The sequence below is a fragment of the Antedon bifida genome, chromosome 5 (genome assembly GCF_963402885.1).
Source record: "Antedon bifida chromosome 5, ecAntBifi1.1, whole genome shotgun sequence".
Taxonomy (NCBI): Eukaryota; Metazoa; Echinodermata; class Crinoidea; order Comatulida; family Antedonidae; genus Antedon; species Antedon bifida.
In genome coordinates, this window is record NC_136230.1 from 14,081,775 (window position 1) to 14,101,669 (window position 19,895).

At 33.9% G+C, this 19,895-nt stretch overlaps 1 protein-coding gene across 1 annotated transcript in view; it reads right to left on the minus strand.

Moving 5' to 3' along the window:
- The window catches only part of LOC144843358 (uncharacterized), an 851,823-nt gene that overhangs the window by 19,743 nt on the left and 812,185 nt on the right, over positions 1-19,895 (minus strand). The window contains exon 6 of the mRNA XM_078700149.1: positions 18,991-19,089. Coding sequence (XP_078556275.1) covers positions 18,991-19,089 — 99 coding nt within the window. The remainder of the gene's footprint in view (positions 1-18,990; positions 19,090-19,895) is intronic.

Below are 19,895 nucleotides of genomic sequence, written 5' to 3' on the forward strand. Positions count from 1 at the left end.
ATCACACACTTATCAATATAAGTATAATGCGAGTTTGTTTTTGGTAAATTAAAATCAATTGTCATAAACAAGTTGTTAAATGATACTGGTATGTATTTCTTGTATCTAATTTATCAAAAAAAATATTATTTTAATTATAAATGTTTAACATTAAATTATTGGACAGTTTGTGATATGATATGTGTAATGTACTTTCTAATTTATAATTTTTTTTAATGGTTTAAATTAAATTAGACTTTTCTTTATTCATTAGGCATAATGTGTATGTAAACGTACGAGTTCCAGAAACGGATTAAACACGAATTTAATTAGGTAGGGTTATTAATACAAGTATGAAATCAAACATAACAACGGACAATGATTAATAGTTTCCCGAAGAATTGTTGAATTAAACTAAAGATTGAACTCAATCATCACCGTGATGAGTTCGGGATCTACCAAATACATCAAAATGTTCGCCATATTGCCGAATATCTTGCCCTACGTTTTCTGTTTCAGGTTCGGCTATTTCTTCCGCCTTTTTTAGTTTAGGTGGCATTTTACTTCTGTGCAATATCGTTAACAAACTGCTATAAGTGTATACTAAACACAGCTTCAACTAGGCTTCACAATCTTAATACACGCTAAACCGGAGAGAGCTAGCAATGCACGTCCGTCTCCTACTGTTGCATTGTTATTATCCCCAGCTTGTTTTACATTATTTTGTACATTAGTAACAAAGTGGTCCAATCATGAGCTCTTTTCTTTTCCTTCTATTAATATCCTTAATAACATTGCTAATTAACTTCATTTCATTTCTTATAAGACATTCGTTATATTTGTGTGATAATCCCGCGATAATAATAAGTAACATCAGCAAAACTAAATACGTACAATTTTCATAAAGGAGAAATTATATCCAGGTTATTAGTATGTATGGGTAGTAGCACGGCTATCATTCATTCTGGTGTTTAACGTAACAGATCACAGTGTAACGTTGGGAAACATGTAGTGTTAATTCACACAATAGGCATAATAAATTAAGACAATGTGTGTATCATTGCCATTATTAATAAATAGTACGGTAGTTTACCTCCTAATCAATAAATGAATTTCATCAGGTGCGTGGCAATGTCAAAATTATTAATAAACAGGACGTGTTGGTCAGCCAATTGCAAATTTGAACCAAATAAATGAACGGGATAAAAAATATACCATATATTTATACTGTTATCATTATATTCATATAAACTGTCTTTAAAAAGTATCCATGATGAAGTCGCTGAGGTGATCAATATTGTACTTGTGTTGTTAATGTTAGATGTTAAGACGGCAACAATACGAGCATTAAATAATGTTGCTGATGACTTCTGACGTTAATGCGTCGGTCGTAAATGTGTTGAAGAATAAGAATTAAAAAGGCGTATAAAAATCATTTTGCATGTAATATAAATTCTGTAAACGCGTTGTTTCCAGTTTTCATCGTTGAGGCCTACAGATCGAGTATGATGTTATATAGGCCATGATTGTTATTATAAAAATATGTAAAATGACAAGAATATACCGTGATTGTATCGTGGCGCCCTTTCACATATAATTTTATCGCATCCCATCCTATTACTATTGAAACCAAATTGAAACATTTTTAACAAGCTTTTTATGATGGCCACACTCATTGTCAGATCTATGTATAGTAATGAGAAATTATGTTGTTGTGATGTCGGGGGTGGGTGTTAGGTGTGGCGGCGTTCATTCGAGGGAGGTATTTGTTGGTAACATTAATTTTTATAATAAAATAAATTCCCCTAGATATGAGTACAACATTGTATTTTGTATTATCAAGGAGTGATAACAGTAAATAATTGTATGAAAATACTTGGTAAATAAATTGTAGATATAGCAGTCAATGAATTATTCAACAAATATAATTGATAATAAGTGTATAAATATATGTGGCGGGGCATTTATTAGAGGGTGGAGGTTGAATATTTCAAAGATGTTTTATGAGGAAGAGGGCGTTTATTGAAATAAATGCGGTATTGGTATAATCTATACATCAAATTCCAAATAATGACAATCACTAGTGGGCCATTTCGGCATAAGGAATACGTTTTAAACGGCTTGCAACATGGGCCAAAGTATGTCGGGTCTCAACGGCGATACACATGCAAATAGCGCGCAACCTGTTCAAACCTAACATCAACTCAACAACTCGGCTACCGTTCGGCTATATCGAGATTTTACCTGATTTCAAATACATCTATGATTATGGCTATAATCAGTTCTCCCGATGTAGGCATTATGTAATTTTTACCTTGTTTATGATATTGAAAATTGTATATACTGCTTTTACAATTTCCCCCGCAATATAATTCGATGATGTTTTAATATAATTGATTTGTTGGTCGTTTTTTTGCACAAACAAAAATTTGATGTGACCATATATGGTCATGATGATGTCATAGAACTACCATATTTGGGCACATCACACTTTTTTGTCAAAATAATTTTATAGTGTATAGACAGAGCTTTAAATGTTACGCGTGGCCATAAAAAAAAGCAAAACAAACATTGGAGGGGAGAAAAAACACGGAAGTCGCAAAATATTATTAGTGAAACGCGTAATAACATTGCAGTAATAATTATTACTAAAGCGTAATTAATTCAGCAATCATCATATTATTCCATTCGGCATAATACGTCCTGTAAAATGACTAGAATGTTCTTATAGTTGTATCGTGGCGCCTTTCCACTTAGGCCTATCATTTTATCGCATCCCTATACTATTGAAACCGAATTGAATCATTTAAAAAGCTTTTTATGATGGTCACAAAATGCCAAGATACATTAAAGAAACGCTCATCATCAGATCTATGTATAGTAATGAAAAATATACAAACAATGATGTTGTTGTGATGTCGGGGGTGGGTGTTAGGGGTGGCGGCGTTCATTCGAGGGAGGCCTTTGTTGGTAACATTTTATAATAAAATCAATTCCCATAGATATGAACAAGTACAACACCGTATTTGATATTACCAAAAAGTGATAACAGTAAACAACACCCGTCAACGGCAAATATTGGAGGAGAGCAAAAACTATATCAACCCGGAAATCACTTTTATACCGCGGACGGTTTTAAATCTGCCGATGAAATAAGAAATGTTGTTTTAAAACCTTTTATAATATCTGCCTAAGAGAGAAATATTATATTAAATCTACATTTCGCGGTACATCTGAGATAGATAAGGTAGGTATGCAAGGCGGAAATCTTTTTCCATTGTGCTCAGAAGTAACCATAATTATAGTATAGATACGCTAACATTGACCTCGTGGAGCACATTTAGCTCGTAGTATCATGCACGTGCACATATAGCGTATCGCGTTGGTAAGTCACAAACATATTAGTGAAATGCACAACATTGCAGTAATAGTTATTAATTCATAAAGGTTATGAAATAATCAAATTAAACAAATAAGGTCTATCCTTACACGTACGAAAAAAAAACCAACAGTTATCTAACAACACGTATTCCTTACTTTAGCGCAAACACTGAAAGAACGAATGATTATATATTATGCTTAATTCTGGAATAGGTATACACAATGTAAAGCGCATATCACCAACTCCGTGTCGGTTCTTACCCTAGCTGTTCCATGTGTCTTAGAAAAGATAGTATTAAGAGTTTTTAATGTCTGATGTCATCGGTAGACTTTTAACAGTCGGCGGTAAAGTTACAACTACAACTTCGCTGTAGTCACTATAAAATCTCTGTACAAAACGCGTGCAGCTGTCCCACATGTGAACGTGACATGTAAATTAGATATACATTTGAGTCAAGATATTCCATGTTTCTCTCTTTAAACGTCAAAATGAACTAATTTATATTAATTATACTGTAGAATACTATGGTTTGGCTATTTAATATTATTGTGACTCAGACTGTTTAAAACTTAAGAAGAAATGGCTCATAATGTTTAATATGTTATAAATTGTGAATACACTACGATATGACGTGACGTTATTATTACAGTTGTAGACTATGTATAAATATTATAATGTACCGCGATGGTAAGCCGACTCAACAGTAAAATTAATAATTATTAATTTATAAAGATTAAACAAGTTATTACAAAGTGTGACATCATGTTACAAAACCTTGGTTAATCTGACTTCCCAATGTCAAGATTAACCTTGACGAGGCAGGGTGTTCCGAACCATGTGAGGGTACAACCGTGCAGTTCTCGACAATTTAGTCATCCTCGCAACAAAAATGATCTGTAATATGACCCGCGATGTGGTTATTTCATTTAGGTATGTTATTACTGGCACTGCTTTGGATAGGTTGGGTCTTGCAAAATTGAATGTGTTTCCTCGGTAAAGTCTCTGTACTAGCTGTAGACCAATACGTTAAGCATAACTAACAATACGTTCCAGCTATTTCTTACATGTGGTCCCGGTAAACTATAAAACAATGAATAATGAGAATACTTTCAATGACATATTTATAAAAAAGACCTAGGCCTAACGGGAGAGTTAACTCTAAAGATTTGAGTCTACGCAAAAGTAAAGCCTATGTGATACTCTCAGTAATGAGGTCGTGCCATTTAAGATCACTAGTGATTTATTTGCAATCAACTTCAGAGTGGGTACCGTACCGTATTTCATTTTTTAGGTGATTTTCCTTTTTTTGTGGGTTACTGTATGGGTTGAAAATACTGTATGGGTTGAAAATACTGTATGGGTTGAAAAAGGTAGTAAGATGTTAGTTTATTAGTAGGCCTATATAGAGTACTGAAAACCATAATAATAATTGTAATTGAGTATCTGAACTCCACAAAAACGTACCGTATCATAATGTAGTATATTTTAAATGTTGACATGACATAATAAACATAGAAAGTTCTTTCTAACAGAGTTTTTTCTAGGGTACTCGGATGTTGTACTTAATTTGTGTATTGTTTGTATTTATTGTAATGCGCCGTGTTCTTTATATCTTTACATAGATTATATATTGTTTTTCAATAACCGTGCGGAGGATTCAGGTAATTTCTCTTAGTATTAAAGGGTAACACCGCGGCTTTAAAATGTATGCTTATTATAAAATATAAACCTTTTAATCAACATTGATAATAACCGTGCCTAATTTTAGACAGCACTCAGGCAAAAGCTAAGTCGCTTCTTTAAAAAAAAAAAGTTGTTCTATAAGACAATACCACAGTATGCATGTGAAGTTGAACTAATTCGTCTTAAAAATACTAGTTTAAAAATATCATAATAAACTCAACCTTTTAAATATCTGATAATTAGAGCTGTGCGCGCGCGCAAATTAACAATATAAATGAATATTTATTTACTATAAAGCTAACATTATGTTTTCTATTCGAGAAACGTTGTTGTTATGGGAACACACTAAGTGGTTGGTGTTACTTCACACTAACGATATATTGAAACATTATATTAATTAGTCTCCTTTACATAGACCTTTGTTATATGCGATGATTTGAAATTCAGTTTTAGTATTGATATTATGTTACTGAGTTGTAGTAGTATGCCACATGCAATGTGGATTGTTGAACATTTTAATTTATTGATGATATAAAGATATTATTATTGTAACCGAATTAGTCATGACATACGATGAATTTAAATCAGTTTTTGCATCATGTTATGAGGTATAATATTATTATTGTAACCGAATTAACATTTTTAAAGTTGTATAGAATACAGATAGGCCTACTGGTTCGTAATGTCCGACACTCCACACTAAACATGGCCATGCATTTAATACTAAACATTGCATTACATTGACATGTCAGAATGTTATAATTTACAAAACTGTACTAAATGACCAAAAGGTGACATACACTTTTGTCAAATCATATCCTGTTTTGTATCGTTGGATAGATTTGAATTATGAAATTATTTGTACATTATAAACGATGTAGTCAATCTTTATTTGTCATTGAAAGTAATGGTAAATGTATTATTTGTATAGTGTCCCATGTCGTTTATGAACGCGTTATAATGTTGATGCTGTTCTGGTTCGCTATGTGTAAAAATGAAGATCAAAATAATTAAAATGTTAGAATTAATCGTGATCTTTGAAATTGTAATCATTAATATTGTCTCAATGTTAATATTTAAAGTAATCTTTTCTTTATTTTTTATGTCATTTGACCCAAGCCTAAATAATATGAAAGTAATCTTTAGAAAATAAATAGTACATATCTATAATCCGAATGTGGATATTGGTATAATATGAATAATTAAATGACTTTCTTTCTGGGCTTCCGATTTAAGTGAAGTAGACATTATTTTATTATTACCTACAGTAGTAACGTTTTAATTGAGGATAATCATGTTACTACTAATCACCAACCATAACATCGTTGATAGAGAACCAGATGTAAACAACAGATGCATCAGAGGCGATTAGATCCGACGACGAGGAACCCAAACCATAAACCGAGACGAAATCGCCCACCAGTCACGTGAATGAACCTGTCATTTCTGAAGGATCTGTCTAAGAAGGACAGCGACACTGCCAAGCAGGTTAGTTTCACTAATTGGGGTTTTTTTTCGAAAAGAATTAATAATTCACATGCCGTATCGTTACATAAAATACAGAGTGTACATAATCTTCGGGAAGCCATAGTAATTATTTCTTTAACATGCATAGGGTCTAGGCTAACACAAAAATCTGAAAAGAGGCCTAGAAATCAATATAGGGGAAGTGGAATGCTACCGGCAGTCAACATAGCCATATATTCAGTTTAATCCCTTCTGACCACTCTAAGCTTTTTTGCATAGACTACACCCCACTTCAAGTCGTCTTCTAATACTAATACCGGTACGTGTAATTTTCACATGATATCCAGCTCGCTAGACCGAATTGACCAAATTCGCTTCACTTCCCATAAAAATCATGTCTACTATTCTGTTGTACCATGATACTATGATACATTTCAAACATTCTTGTTTTGAAGATGTCGATATCTTGTCGCCTCTGCTTATCATTACTGGCTCAAAATAATCTACGTCAACATTGGCAAATGGTGGTGTATCGCATATTTTGACTTAGTTTTATCTTTTCTATGTATAAGCGTTTTCTCTGTTTATCCAGTAAGGTTCATTCAGCTTTGTTGGCATGATACTTCTATCACTGTGACCATAATTCAAATGAGTATCTTGAATAACGAAATCAGCAATAGTTGGTCGAAAAGAAATGAAAACTAGTGCTTTTTAATAGGCTGGAATTGCTTTTACAGCCACAAAAACTGTCAGTACTTGGCTTGATCTTTTTTTTAAATGCAATAAAATATTTAAACATAACTGTGTCCCACCATACAACATGAAAATTTGTCTCAGCATTACTAAGATTGAAGTTACTTGCATTATACAATACTTAAACATTATTATAGTATTTAAATATTTCCTTTTTTTATTATAGGCATACAGATGTTTGATATTCTGCTCATATATTATTATTAATACAAGTTATTAATACAAGTATGAAATCAAACATAACAACGGACAATGATTAATAGTTTCCCGAAGAATTGTTGAATTAAACTAAAGATTGAACTCAATCATCACCGTGATGAGTTCGGGATCTACCAAATGCATCAAAATGTTCGCCATATTGCCGAATATCTTGGGTGGCATTTTACTTCTGTGCAATATCGTTAAAAACTGCTATAAGTGTATACTAAACACAGCTTCAACTAAGCTTCACAATCTTAATACACGCTAAACCGGAGAGAGCTAGCAATGCACGTCCGTCTCCTACTGTTGCATTGTTATTATCCCCAGCTTGTTTTACATTATTTTGTACATTAGTAACAATGTGGTCCAATCATGAGCTCTTTTCTTTTCCTTCTATTAATATCCTTAATAACATTGCTAATTAACTTCATTTCATTTCTTATAAGACATTCGTTATATTTGTGTGATAATCCCGCGATAATAATAAGTAACATCAGCAAAACTAAATACGTACAATTTTCATAAAGGAGAAATTATATCCAGGTTATTAGTATGTATGGGTAGTAGCACGGCTATCATTCATTCTGGTGTTTAACGTAACAGATCAGTGTAACGTTGGGAAACATGTAGTGTTAATTCACACAATAGGCATAATAAATTAAGACAATGTGTGTATCATTACCATTATTAATAAATAGTACGGTAGTTTACCTCCTAATCAATAAATGAATTTCATCAGGTGCGTGGCAATGTCAAAATTAATAATAAACAGGACGTGTTGGTCAGCCAATTGCAAATTTGAACCAAATAAATGAACGGGATAAAAAATATACCATATATGTATACTGTTATCATTATATTCATATAAACTGTCTTTAAAAAAGTATCCATGATGAAGTCGCTGAGGTGATCAATATTGTACTTGTGTTGTTAATGTTAGATGTTAAAACGACAACAATACGAGCATTAAATAATGTTGCTGATGACTTCTGACGTTAATACGTCGGTCGTAAATGTGTTGAAGAATAAAAGGAAGAATTAAAAAGGCGTATAAAAATCATTTTGCATGATTGATTTCTGTAATATAAATTCTGTAAAAGCGTTGTTTCCAGTTTTCATTGTTGAGGCCGACAGATCGAGTATGATGTTATACAGGCCATGATTGTTATTATAAAAATACGTAAAATGACAAGAATATACTCATGATTGTATCGTGGCGCCCTTTCACATATACTTTTATCGCATCCCATCCTATTACTATTGAAACCAAATTGAAACATTTTTAACAAGCTTTTAACAGATCTATGTATTAGTAATGAGAAATTATGTTGTTGTGATGTCGGGGGTGGGTGTTAGGTGTGGCGGCGTTCATTCGAGGGAGGCATTTGTTGGTAACATTCATTTTATAATAAAATAAATTCCCCTAGATATGAGTACAACATTGTATTTTGTATTATCAAGGAGTGATAACAGTAAATAATTGTATGGAAATACTTGGTAAATAAATTGTAGATATAGCAGTCAATGAATTATTCAACAAATATAATTGATAATAAGTGTATAAATATATGTGGCGGGGCGTTTATTAGAGGGTGGAGGTTGAATATTTCAAAGATGTGTTATGAGGAAGAGGGCGTTTATTGAAATAAATGCGGTATTGGTATAATCTATACATCAAATTCCAAATAATGACAATCACTAGTGGGCCATTTCGGCATAAGGAATATGTTTTAAACGGCTTGCAACATGGGTCAAAGTATCGCGGGTCTCAACGGCGATACACATGCAAATAGCGCGCAATCTGTTCAAACCTAACATCAACTCAACAACTCGGCTACCATTCGGCTATATCGAGATTTTACCTGATTTCAAATACATGTATGATTATGGCTATAATCAGTTCTCCCGATGTAGGCATTATGTAATTTTTACCTTGTTTATGATATTTAAAATTGTATATACTGCTTTTACAATTTCCCCGCAATATAATTCGATGATGTTTTAATATAATTGATTTGTTGATCGTTTTTTTGCACAATCAAAAATGTGATGTGACCATAATTATATGGTCATGATGATGTCATAGAACTACCATATTTGGGCACATCACACTTTTTTGTCAAAATAATTTTTTAGTGTATAGACAGAGCTTTAAATGTTACGCGTGGCCGTAAAAAAAAGCAAAACAGACATTGGAGGGGAGAAAAAACTCGGAAGTCGCAAAATATTATTAGTGAAACGCGTAATAACATTGCAGTAATAATTATTAATTCATAAAGTTTATGAAATAATCAAATTAAAAAAAGTAATACAAAGTGCGACAGACAGTTATTACAAAGTGCGACAGCTCGATTACTACAAGTGCGACAGTACAAACGGGGTTTACAGATCTTTTTTATTTGTTTTGGCAATTAGTGCAATTAAAGCGTAATTAATTCAGCAATCATCATATTATTCCATTTGGCATAATACGTCCTGTAAAATGACTAGAATGTTCTTATAGTTGTATCGCGGCGCCTTTCCACTTAGACCTATCAATCTATACTATTGAAACCGAATTGAAGCATTTTAAAGCTTTTGATGATGGTCACAAAATGCCAAGATACATTAAAGGAACGCTCATCATCAGATCTATGTATAGTAATGAAAAATATACAAACAATGATGCTGTTGTGATGTCGGGGTGGGTGTTAGGGGTGGCGGCGTTCATTCGAGGGAGGCGTTTGTTGGTAACATAATACAATCAATTCCCCTAGATATGAACAAGTACAACACCGTATTTGATATTTTAAAGAAATGATAACAGTAAACAATTGTATGAAAATGCTTGGTAAATAAATAGATATAGCAGTCAATGAATTATTCAACAAGTATAATTGTGTTTGTTTTATAATACAATATTGTGTGTATAATGTACTGGCGGGGTGTTTATTATAGGGTGGAGGTTGGATATTCGAAAGATGTTTTAATGGGGAGGGGGCGTTTATTTAAATAAATGCGGTAGGCTTAATTGGTATAATCAATACATTATTTAGTTCAAATCAAACACCAAATAATGACAATCATCAGTTGGCCGTTAATAAGAAACACGTTTTAAACGGCTTGCAACATGGGCCAAAGCACCTGGGTCCTAATGGCGATACAGTACATGCAGATAGCGCGCAAAGTTCAAACCTAACAGCAACTCAACAACTCGGGTACCATTCAGCTATATCGATTTCTGATATAATTTTATATACTGATTTTACAATTTTCCCTGCAAAATACTTCGATGATTTTTTAATATAATGGATTTGTTTGTTTTTTTTTGTTTTTTTTTGCAGTATAGTTTCATTTTGTTTAAACTACAGGCGTGGCCCGTGAAAAAAAAGCAAAATATGTGTCGCCGTCAACGGCAAATATTGGAGGAGAGCAAAACTAAATCAACCCTGAAATCACTTTTTACTCAATAGTGTCCAGATGGAGGAGGAGAAGATGAGTGAGTCTTAGACTCGGGTACCCCGAGTAAAAATACGGGATATATTACTCTTCTGATCCGCTTGACTGAGTAAATGGGCGTAATACGGAATTATATATCATACATATTGACCAATCGGATTACAGAATTCACGTACACTAAGAGATAATTATTAGTTACACCCTGCTTGTTCACGGAATACGGGAAATATCTACGTTCTGGTTCCATATTCCATGAGGCCGTATTCTTCTTTCGGAATACTGCTTAACGATCCTTAAGGATCAAAACAAGCAGGGTTTGATATTTAGTCTCTGATTAATTGCACAGTGACTGTGTGTGACGACAGTGGCTGTGTTTGTGTGGACTAGTACACCGAGGTAACCCCCTACTCGTCTCGAAAGATGTACTAGGTTCTTTAAAGTGCACATGAGCTATATGTACACTGGACCTACGGTTTATAGTCCTTATCCGAGAAGACTCGTTCTACCACCAGAACCATGGAGTGAGTGAGCCTCGAATCCTTGCCGATGTTATGGCTACGAAATTACGGTTCCATTGTCTTAACCGTTCGGCCACTCACTCCGTTCCGTAAGAACAAGCGGTGTGCAACGATTTTATCTCTTAGTGTACACTACACATTATAAGCTTTATTTTCATCCATTTTGACATCTAGCTATCACAACAACAATAGGGAGCTTTCGACGATTACGATTAGCTTTTTTGACGGACCGTCGAATACGGGTTCATATTCGATGGTTGAAATCACAACTTCTTCTAGCTCCGGCAAATATTGATATAGCACAAACAGCTAATGACAGTGATCTTATCATTACTGATTCTATATCCTTAAAGTTAACAATAAATGGTAATGGTTTCGTTGCTCCGGTGAACGTTGCTACGGAATTGTCTGAAGTTATAATTTTGGGCTCTTAATTTAACGCGTGTTTTAACTTTACAGAAAAAGAGTCAAATGCGAGTATAGCTGCACGGCAGGGAATTCCCGCACGTTCTCAGTCTATAGTTCGTTCTCGGCTCTCAAATAAATTACCGAAGTGCACGATCGGGTTATGTCAGGGTGGACAACGCGTTGCGCCAATAGGTGTTTTGGTTGCCAATACTGCTTCCAGTGTAAGTGTTAACTGTGTGAATATAGTAATGAATACGACAGATAAACCGGTAACATTGTATCCACACACTAAATTAGGTACTTTCACTGAATTTTGTCTGTCCATTTACGACCATTTCCAAAAGACCTAGTGTAGTAAGTGCTGTTTATCCTTTAACTGATAATTCAGGTGATATGGACGCGTACACGTACTCACTAATTCAAGAGGTTTTGACGAAAGTAAAACTTGATACTTCTCATATGACCGTTATAATGAAGTGGCGGGGATAACTACATTTCTTTCCCGAAATATCGATGTTTTTTAAGTAGAGGGTGATCCGCTTGGTAGATACTTGTGGGTTGAACATACACTTTTACTAACAACCACGCGTCAATAAAATCGCGACCATATAATATGCAAGCCCCTCATATGCAAGAGCGGATAAGGTGCCAAGTTAATGAAATGTTACAGCAAGGGGTTATTAGAGAATCCACTAATTCAAGGAGTTTTCCGGTCTGTACGATTCCGAAAGCCTGATAACTATAGATTTTGTAGTGATTTTAGACGCCTTAACGACATTAGTGCCAGGTATAAATTTCCTTTACCAAAATATTAAAGATGCACTTTAGATTTAGCCTCTGGGTACTGGAAAATTGAGTTGAGTGAGAATTCAAAGGCTAAAACTGCTTTTATTACCCAAGATGGACTTTATGAATTTAATGTTCTCCCTTTCGGGTTACACAATGCTCCGGCAACTGTCCAACGGGCAATGCAGGAAATATTACGAGGGTTGAATTAGAAATTTGTTTTATGTTATCTGGATGACATAATTATTTTCAGTGATGGATAGACTTCGGGTGGCGGGACTAAAATTACAACCAAGGAAATGTACCTTTCGTCAAAAGGCAGGTTAAATACTTAGGTCACATAGTAAGTGAAAACGGGGTGGCCACCGATTCTGAGAAATTACAAATTGTCCGTGACTATCCTACACCTAACAAATTATCTGAAGTGCGCTCTTTCCTTGGTTTTGTAGGCTATTATAGGAAATACTTTTTTAAAATTGCTGATCATGCAATAACTTAACTAGGAAGGGGTGGGCTTTTACTGGACGGAACAGTGCAATATAGCATTTGAGTTGTTAAAGCAAACGTTATTGGAACCCCCAATTTTGGCTTTTCCACGCTTTGATTGGACTGCGTTTATATTACAGACTGATGCTAGTCATTTAGGATTGTGATCTATGTTGGCCCAGTATCGGGAAGGCAAGGGAATGGTGATTTATGTAGGAGGTTTGAGCACTTCATTACGCGGAGTAGAATTATACCACCACTGAACTTGAGGCGTTGGCGGTTGTAGAAGGTATATAGAAATATACCTCTTTTCTTCAGTATAGTGTGAAATTCAAAATTGTGATCATTGTGATCTTAAATGGCTATTTTCTAATAAACAAGCAAGCGGTAGTTTAGCCAGAATGGGCCATTAAATGAAAGTTAAATTGAATAATTTGAATTGCGTGTTTATTGTATTAACAATCGTCTGTAATTTTAGTATTAATTTGTTTAAAATGAATTATATGAGGGTTAGTTTTATAGGAACAATAGTACTTGTTTTATTTGTTTTGGCAATTAGTGCAATTAAAGCGTAATTAATTCAGCAATCGTCATATTCCATTTGGAATACTACGTCCTGTAAAATGACTAGAATGTTCTCATGGTTGTATTGCGACGCCTTTCCAAGTATCATTTTTATCGCATCCCATCCTATTACTATTGAAACTGAATTGGAACATTTTTAAAAAGTTTTTTATGATGGTCACAAAATGCCAAGATACATTAAAGCAACGCTCAACGTCAGATATATGTAATGAGAAATATACAAACAATGATGTTGTTGTAGAGTCGTGGGTGGGTGTTATGTGTGGCGGCGTTCATTCGGGGAGGCATTTGTTGGTAACATTTTATAATAAAATAAATTCCCCTAGATATGAACAAGTACAACATCGTATTTGATATTATCAGGAAATGATAACAGTCAACAATTGTATGAACATGCTTGGTAAATAAATATATAGCAGTCAATGAATTATTCAACAAATACAATTGTGTTTGTGTTATAATACAATATTGTGTGTATAAATATACGTTGCGGGGCGTTTATTAGAGGGTGGTGGTTGCATATTCCAAACATGTTTTATGGGGGAGAGGGCGTTTATTCAAATTATACATTCGGTATCGCCTAATTGGTATAATCAATACATTATTTATTTTAAATCAAACACCAATAATGAAAATCATCAGTGAGCTGTTTCGGCATAAGGAAAACGTTTTAAACGGCTTGCAACATGGGCCAAAGAACCCCGGGTCTCAATGGCGATAAAGTACATGCAGAGTACCAGAACGTAACAGTTCCAGAAACGGATGAAACACGAATTTAATTAAGTATGAAAGCAAACATACAACGGACAATGATTAATATATAGTTTCCCGAAGAATTGTTGAATTAAACTAAAATTTGAACTCATCATCACCGTGATTAGTTCGGGATATCCGCGTTAACGCACACAGTGTAACAAACATCTTAAAATACGCACAAACTCTCTGATCTGAAAAAACTATTCATAGTCCTGAATTATGTATATTTTGTGTCATACAGTATTAACTGCGAATAACCAATAAAGTTAATAGTGTATGTTTTCTTCGTAAAAAACCCAATGTATTGTATGTGATATTTTTCTTGATAGTGTAATATTCAATTTGTTGGTGGATATGATGCATTCTGAAAGTCCTTTAAAGGTTTTGTTAAAAGAAACATCAACTACGATTTAATTTTAAACAATGTTAATATATGTTTTGGTATCGGAAAATGTCATAGTTTAGATGCATTAAAAATACAAATTTTGATATCTAAAAGATGTGTATTCAACTGTAACATTTCAGAGGACCCACACATTTAAAGTCATTGTTAAAAGAAATATTGAAAAAAATATATTACTTTTGAAAATTATAATTTGCATGCATATAACCTAAAATAGAAAAATTTATGAGTATAGTCTGTCTTTTAACTACTCATGATATGTATACATTTTTGCTTCATTGGTTTTGTATGTTGTTGTTGAAAACGAAAGTGCGAAGGTTTTGGACAGTTTTGTCACCAAGTGCGCGCGACAGGTATTACAAAGTGTTATGTGACGATTATTACAAAGTGCGACAGGGAGTTTACAGATAGTTATTATATACTAGATGGTACGCTCGCTTCGCTTGCGTACTATCTAGGCCATGTTTACAGATGGTTCTCGAATACACAGCAATTTCAGCGTAAAAAATGTACGTACCGCAGGACTATAGTACATTGTCGTTTACAGAAACGAATAAATAACGATGATTTATGTAAAAATAGCACCCTGGGAATTAGGCCCTGTCTTAAAAATGAGTCCAATTTTTTTATTTGAACTCATTTAAACAAACCCAATTTGTGTTTTGTATATAACATTAGAGTTGAGGGATGTGGAAGAGGATGGGAAGAACAATTTTTTTTATAGGATATTGTAGATATGAAAAGTGGTAAAAAAGAATAACAAATGCTTGGTAAATTGTAGGCCTAGATAACAGTCCGACGGAATCTACTCAAAAATAGTATAATTGTGTTATAAATATAATACAATATTGTGTGTATAAATGTGGATGGGCGTTAATTAGATGGTATTTGGATGGTATTTGGATGGGAGGGAGGGGGAGGGTGGCGATAATTATTTTAATTGATGTTTTATTGAGGAGGTGTTACGGGCGTTTATTCAAATAAATACCATCCTAATTGGTATAATTAATACATTATTCCGCGACACAGTGAGCCGTTTTGGCCTAAGAAGGAAGACGTTTTAGACGGCTTGCAACACGGGCAGAAGTATCCCAGGGTCCTGACGGGACACAGATAGCGCATAGTATACATAAAGTCCTGGCAGCTTACTCAACAACTCGGCTATCGGGGTTTCATTCGATTTCAAACAAAAGCTCCTATCATCAATTCTCTCGGTGTAACTTTATATAATTATTTCCCATAATTTACTCCTATATTTTATGAATATATTTAATTTGTTCTTTATGTACTACAGTACTATACCTTCACACGCGCGGTCCGAAAATAAATAAAAAAACCAAACGGCCAACTTAGTTGAAACAGGTTACAACTCCCTGGTTGAAACCAACCATGCAGGGAACTTGCAAGGTGATTGACACACCTTACCGTGAATCCGGAAATTACTTACCGCGCGTAGAGTTAAAATTTACCGATTGAAATCAGAACATTTCAAAGGGTTACTATCGATGGTTTCGCTGTATAGCTTAATGTCTGTTTCTATTAAAACTCTCAGATCAGCCGGCGGACCCTTTAAATAATGTTTCTGATGACTTCTGACGTTAATGCGTCGGTCGGAAATTGGAAGATTTTTTTAAATATTTTAAATTTTTTTAAAAAGAGGCGTTTAAAAATCAATTTGCATGATTGATTTCAATAATATAACTTATGTAAAAACGTTGTTTTAAGTTTTCATTGTTGAGGCCGACAGATCGAGTATGATGTTATACAGGCCATGGTTGTTATTATACAAATATGATATGAAAATAACTACCTGTATTGTTGTTATGTTGTACCATGTTGTGTTGAAGTTTAACAGATCAATATAAATAGTTAATGGTTCTGCTAATTTAGTATTATTTATATAATGTAGTGACAGTACTTTAGGTATGTTATTATACAAATAATGAATGTTTATGAGTGTAATGCACTTGTCAATTGTATGACCCACTATACGACCCCCGGGAGAGGTGCGTCATGGGTGCGTCATTTACATATAATTACTGACGCAGGGGTGCGTCAAAAAACCTAGATGGTACGTCACATCAATGAACAAGGTGTGTCAATGTCCGTCACTTTACCACCCACCATATCATAAACAACATGGTCACAGTGCGTCAAAATGGGTGCGTCATGGTCACCTAAAGGTAAGTCACATTTTTGACGCACGGGTGTGTCATGGTATTCAAAGGTATGACGCACATCGGACAAATGACGCACCTCTCCTGGGGGTCGTATAGTGGGTCATACAATTGACAAGTGCATAATGGTACAAATAATGACATAAGGTGAATGATGAAAGGTTATATATCAACAACGCCAAGTTGTTATTTAACCTTTCATCATTCACCAAATGCCATAATTATTTGTACCATTACACGAATATAAAACATTCTTTATTTGTTTTATATAACATCTAATTCTAAATAGATTCCTTTCATTTGAATCAAATAAAAGGTAGCCCTAGTCAAGGCCTACATTTCATTCACATTGTCCATTGATTAAAACAGTAACATTTGGTTTTTAATAATATTATATTAAATGTTATATTTATATGGATTTTATAAACACACCTACTTTAGTGTTGATTATGTCAACAAACGACCAAATAATCCTAGGCCTAGCAAGGCTAAAACGCCTAGGCTAGGCCTAGCCTAATACTAACAGGCTAGCCTAGGCTAGAACTAGTACTAGGCCTAGGCCTAGCTTGGCTGAAAGGCAAAAATTCGACAGACAATTTGAACTTATCTAGGCTAATTATGCTTCCACATGTAGAGATGTTCCCATTAATTAATCAAAATCTTACACACGATCTAAAGCTAATTTAAATGTCTTTTTGATCTAAATTAGTACATGTGGTTAGGATTCCGGCACCGGAACTCAACTGCCCACCGTTAGGGAATCCGACACGTTATTGCGCATGCCCAGAGCGAGGTAATCGGCGACTCTATACTTATCATCAACAGCGATGGATCATTTCATAGCTGCGCCACATACGGCGAACTAACCTAGATGCCTACTAATATGGGATCCACTAATCTAGGCTAGAGTAGGGCTACCAGTTGGACGTGACCAGTGGGCCTATAGTATTTATTTTGTAATTAAAAAGTGGTTGCTTCATTCATATATAAACTTCATATCATTATGAATTATATAATTACATGACTAGCTTTATGATTTTTCATAAAGCATTATACTGTACATAATGCAATCACAAGTTGATTTGTTGACGGCAGGGTCGCAACGCTAAAAAACAGCAGCATTACGATTCTTAGATAGATACTTATTAATATCATTATAATTATTCTAACGCGTGGCGTAGTCGTATTTTAATTATTAATTCATGTATAGCATAGGCCAAGTTTCATCCATCGCTCTCTCCCCCGCGCAACGACTATCTAGGCTACAGTAAATCCCTATAACACTCCGACCTCCGTGGTGTGGTGGTGTGGCACTATTAGTGCAAGCTATAATTCACTTCCCAGAGCTCTGGGCATGCGCAATAGCGTGTCGGATTCCCTAACGGTGGGCAGTTAAGTTCCGGTGCCGGAATCCTAACCACGGCGTAATTTATATCTATCCAGAAAAACCAGTCATCATAACATTAAAATCGCCGCGAAAGTAAGATAGGTGGCGCTGTTGTAATTTAAAAGCAATAGTATAAAACAAAATATTTTTTTTCCAAACGCGAAAAGATTTGTTTTTTTGTACACGGAAAAAAGTACTATTAAACAATCGTTTAATAGTGCGTACTATCTCTTTATAACTTTTTTTTGTTTTGTTTTTACTTAATTTGTACAACTTAGTTTTGTTATTTTTGTATTTTATAAGTAATGATGGAGTAAGAGCAGTTTTCTGTTTGGGCTCATGCCTATTACTTGCTCCTTGCAAGATGAATTGTAAAACGTACTTTTAAGAACTTTTGCCGAATAAATATTATTATTATTGTTATTATTGCACGCCATGTGACCCACATTCGTCCAATCAAATGACAGGAATTTATTTATGTGTTATATAATACCGGTAGCCGGTTTAAACTTGAAAATTAAACCATTGTTTTAATCACACTGAACTATACAGCACCCCTTAATAATGTTTGTAAAACTTACATTGTTTGTAAGATCCAAATTAGCACCTGCCTTGATCAAAATAGTACAAACATCTGTGTGGCCCTTACTTGCAGCAGAATGCAAAGGTGTCCATCCTTTCTGAAATATTACAAAACATTATGTTATATTATTTTTCACTTCACAAAAACTATTATCTAATATTGCACTAAAATCAATTAGATGTGATCATGTAAAATACTAATTCAATTAAATAATTTAATTTATATATGCTACACTGTTAAATTAAACAAAGTTTATTAATATTAATGCATTACATACGTCATTGCTTGCATGATATTCTTTTGGATGGTACAGTACGTTTAAACACTTAATAACTGTAGCATTTATACTTTATAAACTGTTACCAATTGTGTAAAATATGGTGGTTCTTTCTTTTTCTTTATTTAACCTTTAGTTTTTCAGACACCACCTATTGACAGTAGCAGAATCGAGTGTTTATTTCAAGCTCACATAAACGGGCAATGAAATCCTCGTTATTAACAAAAAAAAATTATTTATGCTTATACACTACAGTATATTTAAATTGTCTACTTATTAATTTATTTATATATAGTTTTCTCTTTTTACTTGGTTAGATAAAACATGCTACTGAGAAACTGTAAACATTCTAGTTGAAATTATTTCTGTTAAAGATGTATTGTCCCTTTGACTAATTCCAAAAAAAAAAAAAAATAACAGATTTCGAAAAAAGGTGGGTCATTTTGAAGTATCATAATAGTTATTAACTATCACCAAAAATGTGTCGAAAAAAAAAATCATTTAACTAAAATACAGACGTTTTTTTGGTAAAAAAATAACTTTGACTTCCAGTCAAAGTTTTCGATCAAAACATATCCCATAATGAAACGCGCGTGTTTGGCTAATCTGTATGCATAATCATAAAA